Source organism: Chelon labrosus, assembly GCF_963514085.1.
Source record: "Chelon labrosus genome assembly, chromosome: 17".
Classification (NCBI taxonomy): Eukaryota; Metazoa; Chordata; class Actinopteri; order Mugiliformes; family Mugilidae; genus Chelon; species Chelon labrosus.
In genome coordinates, this window is record NC_140350.1 from 2,238,475 (window position 1) to 2,244,626 (window position 6,152).

General features: G+C 41.8%; 1 protein-coding gene across 1 annotated transcript in view; it reads left to right on the forward strand.

Moving 5' to 3' along the window:
- The window catches only part of dlg4a (discs, large homolog 4a), a gene marked incomplete at both ends in the record, with an annotated part of 36,670 nt that extends 34,318 nt beyond the window's left edge, over positions 1-2,352 (forward strand). Inside the window, 5 exons of the mRNA XM_084564662.1 lie at positions 59-160; positions 339-508; positions 883-995; positions 1,300-1,391; positions 2,246-2,352. Of these exons, the coding sequence (XP_084420788.1) occupies positions 59-160; positions 339-508; positions 883-995; positions 1,300-1,391; positions 2,246-2,352 (584 nt within the window). The remainder of the gene's footprint in view (positions 1-58; positions 161-338; positions 509-882; positions 996-1,299; positions 1,392-2,245) is intronic.
- Positions 2,353-6,152: the final 3,800 nt, after the last annotated feature.

Sequence of the window (6,152 nt, forward strand, 5' to 3'; positions counted from 1 at the left end):
TGTTTTGATTTTTCCTTTGTGAATCATCTGATTCTCTTTCTTCTTTCTTTCTCGTAAGTGCATTATGCAAGGCCCATCATCATTCTGGGTCCTGTGAAGGACAGGATAAATGATGACCTGTTGTCTGAGTTCCCTGATAAGTTTGGATCTTGTGTCCCACGTAAGTAATTATGCTGTCAGTCACCGAGACTGATCTGTCCTCTAGTTTTTATTTGATGTCACGGCTGCCACCAGCAGTGATTTTAGATTGCGCATCCCGTCTCTGAGAAGTAATGGCTTTAATTTTCGGGATTCAAAATGACATGAGTGTTTTTATTGTTTTGTTCTTTGCTTGACAGACACCACGCGGCCCAAGAGGGAGTATGAGGTCGATGGGCGGGACTATCACTTTGTGTCGTCACGGGAACAGATGGAGAAGGACATCCAGAGCCATCGGTTCATCGAGGCTGGACAGTACAACAGTCACCTGTACGGCACCAGTGTCCAGAGTGTCCGTGAGGTGGCTGAGCAGGTGGGCTCCATCATTCATTCATTCATTTTCTGTAACCGTTTGTCCTCTAGAGGGTCACAGGAAGGGGGCTGGAGCCTATCCCAGCTGTCACTGGGCAAGAGGTGGGGTACACCCTGGACAGGCCACCAGTCTATCACAGGGCTAATCATGTGATATCTAAACAAAGAAAACAATGCCAGTTGGACTAAAGAAGATCATTACTTCCACATACATTGCAAAAGAAAATGCTCTTTTGGACATGAGTTTATGTAATAAGCTGCAACCTCTCCTGAGTTCTTGTCTAATTAGCTGTCAGTTACAGTATATAAATGACTAAAATAACAGTTTTATTAATCCTCAACATTTGTGTCCCTGCATGTGTGCCTGAGCAGCAAGGGAAGCACTGCATCCTGGATGTCTCGGCCAATGCAGTACGCAGACTACAAGCGGCTCAGCTTCATCCCATCGCCATCTTCGTCCGGCCCAAGTCATTGGAGAATGTCCTGTGCGTACTAATAGTTATTTTTAAGTATTTGGTTAGCAGTTAGCCTGTTTCATGGCAGAAATCTTGACTTGTCAAATTAGGGGAGATCACAGGTGTGTTAACCATGGCTCAGTCTCATTAAGTATCACAATGAGCCATAGACCATAGACCAGAATGCATAAGAGCATGATGTCCCCTATGTGGTATGCAGGCATCTTTGCCTACTGCGACAAGTCAAAGTGTCTGCCCTGAAAAACGTCTATGAATATGATTAACTTTGTGAAACTAGATGCTATAATTAAGATTTTGTGTGTCATATTAACAGAGAAATTAACACTCGTCTGACAGAGGAGCAGGCCAGGAAAGGGATGGACCGTGCCCTCAAACTAGAACAAGACTTTCTAGAGTGTTTCTCAGGTAAGAATATGCATAAATTATAAGAAGATCCCCCAAGTTTGGAATCTCTTTGTACCAAACTGCTTTATTCTATTGTCAATACACACTGTATACTTACTAGTGAGATTTGGGTTTAAATTTTGGCAGCACCGTAATCATAAGCTTATATATGTGTATTTTACCTCTACTGTAGGCTTATCCGTAATCTATTTGATGAAGAATGACATTCACAGAAATCCTCCATTTTATAATTACAAGACTTTGGAAACGACAGCTTGTGCACATTGCTGGCACTGTCGTTTACACAGGCGATGCTATACGTCTTTTTTTTTTTTAACTGTTTAATACCAATGACAAAACATGCTTCCTCTAAAAGATGAGCCTCTCATTTCCCTTTTCCTGAAATGACTGAACAGTTTTAAAGAGAAACAGAATGAAAGGACTCAGAGTGTTTTAACGTTTAAGATGCATTTGGGGCAAATCTCAGCGGTCGACAGAATATGAATATATAAGGCTCCCTCGCAAATCCGGTGCTGTCTGCAGTTTCTTGCACAGTGGTGTCATGTGACATTTTATCAGCTACTGAAAGAATGTTTGAGAGTGAATAAATATGAGCGACGGAGACATGGAAATACTGTCATAAAATCAATGTGCCTGTTTTTTGATGTCATTTACAGATCGTAAAATTATATGTATAATTGATCCTTTCTCACTCTGTCCTGAAAAAACAGCTGATTCTTTTCTTCTCCTTTTCTTTATCTTTCCCTCTGTTTCCATGTTTTCCTATCTTTCCTCTTATTTTGCCTGTGGCATTTTTTTCCCCTCCCTGTTGTTTCCTATCCCTTCCCTCACACACATACTGTGTCCCGCTGCAGCTGTCGTGGAAGGGGACAGCTTTGAAGAGGTCTATCACAAAGTAAAGACAGTGATTGAGGAGCAATCAGGGCCTTACATCTGGATACCCACTCGGGAGAGGCTGTGATGCTGCACCCGCTCAACTGCCCCCCTCCCTCCTCTCACAGCCACCACACCCACACCGCCGCTCACCCTCACAGCCGAGCCAGCCTGTCCGTCCTCCAGCAATGTCAGTGCTTAGGCAATCACTGAAAATGACACAGAGAGACAAATGCATACTAAGACAAACACAGAGACAAACACAGGAAGTGAGGAAAAGAACGATACCAAAAAAAAAAGACTCTGAGACAGATGTGAACATAGTGATGTGTAATTAAACTGAGAGAGAAAAGACTTGATCAGTATTCCTATTTAACGAAGCAGGGCTAAAGATTGAGGCCGTGTGCACACTTGGCATTAAAATGTACCTACAAGTCGACAGTTATAAATACAGCTGCAACTGCACCCAAATGTGCAAAACTGAACACAGTGATTTAGTGATGCTAAATAACTTGTATATGTACATGTGTTGTCTCTGTTTAGATGCAGTTTCCCACCAGGTAAACATCAAATGAAGTGAATTCTAAATCACGAGATTACTTGAGACGCATTTCATATTCATTTTAATGCCAGGTGTGAACTGTCATCCATGTCATCTGGATCATCACACAGACTAGATATATATGGATACAAGACATTAGATCTGAGCAGATTAGAGGTTGCCCCAACAAAGGGATGCAGTAAGGATGCTCATGTCAAGTCTCATGCCCCCTACTAAACACCTCCACGCGCCAATGTCTGAGATGGAGGTCCTGAAAAGACACTGGCCCCTCTTTTTATATCACCTCCTGGCTTTCTGTCCTCCTCCTCCTGTCAGCTCTGCCTTGTTTCAGGACAGGAACGGGGGAAGACTGACTGAGAAGAGGGGGCCCAGGTGCTGCTGAGCCCCTCATGACCAGGAGTCTTTTCTCTGCAATGGCCCCCGCCCCCCTACCCCTGTTTTTTGTGAATTTCTTCTTGGTTCTGGGTGAGAACTCCGAATAAACACCCCAGTGACCAAGACTGACATTTGTTCAATCGCCCATGTTGAATATTGCGAGGCATTATTTAAAGGCAGTTCAAATAATTATAATGATAAAAAACTCATATGCTGAATTTGTGCATGCATCTTCAAAGACAATGGGGACGGGAGACAAAAACAATGGAAAAAAGGGACAAAAAAAAAGGAAAAAAATTATGAAAAGCAATGGCGAGTAAGTAAGGTATGTTTCCTTCTCCATCTTCTTATTGTGGAGGAGTTTTTTAGCATGTCTCATGAAGGAAGTAGAGAGACATGATGATGTGATACAGTCTTGAGAGGCCCGTCCTGAGCGCGCTAGATGCTCTGACATATACAGTTTAGCCTCTACTCTTATGCACACACACTCACGCTCTCTCACACGCACATATACACCCTCACACCCATCCAGTGACACACAGGTAGAGTCGTGACCTCAGCTGTAACCTAGCACACACCTCTGAAGGGGGACTGGCTTTTCTGACCCGCTAGTCGGAATCCAGGATGAATGTTATCTCTCTAGGCACAAACAGCCGAGCTCTTAGCTTCATCGCAACTCACCGGTCACTCTGACAAAAGATCCCTCTCAGCCGCAGACGTACACACTGTGTCCAGTGGCTGGAGTAAAAGCCATGGCGTGTGTGCATGTGTCTGTGTGTGTACCTGCGTGTTATTGTGTGTGCACAGATCGTGCGCATTTACGCGTGGAAACTCCTCTGTGTGGGAGGAATAGGTCTTCTTTTATTCTCTCTCTTCCACTTTTCTCTGCTTCTTTCTCCCTCTTGTGTCCACACAAATTAAAGCTAAGTCATGTTTAACTGATAAATGGCCTATATATATAAATATATATATAAATATATATATATATCTTTTTTATGACAATTTCTAACGGGACTACGTCTGTAAAAATCAACATTTCCAAACAATATTCCATTGGTTTCTTTGGGTAATATTGCAGTTTGGTTGTTGAATTTACTCACATTCCCATTCTATTGTTGTAAAACGCAGCAAAACAAAGCTACACAGAAATAACTGAAGTGTTCGATGTAAAGCAGACCTCACGCCAGAGCCTGACGTATTTGACATGATCTTGTGAAGAGACAAAGTGAAACACAATGCAGCTGTGTGTGTGTGCGTGTGTCTGTGTGACTGTGCATTTGCTGCTTGTGTGTGCAAGTGGCAAAGAAAGTATGTGTTATGTATAAAATATAAATGATGCCATATGAGAATATCATTTATAACATCTACTGGTGGATATGATATGTAATACATAAATGGGTGCCTGTGTGTGTGCCAGAGTGAGAGAGAGTGAGACACGCACATGAAGATGTAGTGCAATACTGCTATGATGTTATGCAATGAAGATGGTTTTATGTGATTTAAACAGTATTTATAAAGTTTGCCCTGGAAGCATTATTAGCTCCAGGTATCAGCAGGACAAAGATGGTGTGTGTAAGCAAAGCGACTCAAATTTGAGGTTTTAAGTGTATATTTATTTATGATTTGTTCTAAAGTAGAAGTATTGATGACCATTCATATTTATTGTTTATTTCTGCTCAAAGTGGAACAGCTGAGGCTTGTGAATGACAAGTCTTATCTTGTTTCCTTTATGATTTATTATTTATTTAGAGCTGTCACCAGTTCCATCTTCAAGTCTGTATATTTTTTGTTTTTCTTTTTTTTCTTTTTCTTTTTTTTTCCACATTGAGAGAGCTCTTGGGTCTTGGCCAGAAATGCTGTAAATATAACAGAGATGTCGGATTGCCGTGTGGCTTTAGATTTAGCCGTTCACACTGCTGAATTGATGCAGAATCCAACAGAGCCGCAGCCCAGTTTCACTGCTCAAACAACATCTGCACACTCCGAGTGAGCAACACACACACACACACACACATACATATACACACACACGCGTGCACACACATGCACACACCCAACAAAGATATCGGCAACGTCCACACATTTACATTAATGAGAATCACAAGAGCAATGACACACAGAGGCACATCCATGAATTGACTATGTTTTCAATTTCTTTATTTGAGGGTTCAATGTATTTCTTAATATCTCTCTCAGCCATCCGTATCATAGTGTGATATTCCTTATAAAGTATATGAATTTTTACAGAAAAGACTGATTACAAAGTTACAACAGAGTCAACTGATGCAGAAAAATATATTTAACAATGACAATATCGAGCAAAATAAAATGTTCCAGTTCAGTGAAGCGCTTGTTGTAAATTAGCTATAAAATAATAAAAATAATTTAAAATGCTTTCTGAAAATGGATTCCTCAGCCTTGTTTATTTGTTTGTCCATGTTTATGATCTGGTGCCTCCCAGTTCTACAGATGAAGAATGCTCGAAAAAAGAATTGTCGACCAGAGGGGGGCGCTCATTCTCCACTTTCAGCTGCTTATACAAGCTGCTCTCAGCTGCATTTGCACAGACTTGCTCTGGCTCTTGTTTGCTGGTCTCTCCCCCACATCTCCCCGCTCATCCTCTCATCGGGGGAACCATTTTCTCTTTAGAAAGGCACACAATCATGAGGTTCCTCTCGTCTCATCGCATGCCATGCTATAGTGTGAGAGTGGGTGTGTATGAATGGCTGCCATGATCCCACATCCCTGTTTTAAGGCGCAAGCTGCCATCCTAATGCAACAGTCTTTTGTTTTATGTCCAGAAAGCTCCATCAAATTCGGTCCTGTTTCCTGACAGTGTTTCTCATGTCAGTATTATGTAGCATCATGGTGATTTTAGCTTGGTTAACCAACACACAAATGCCTCATTCAGCATCCAGCATGAGCTCTAAATTTACTTCATTTAGACAGTC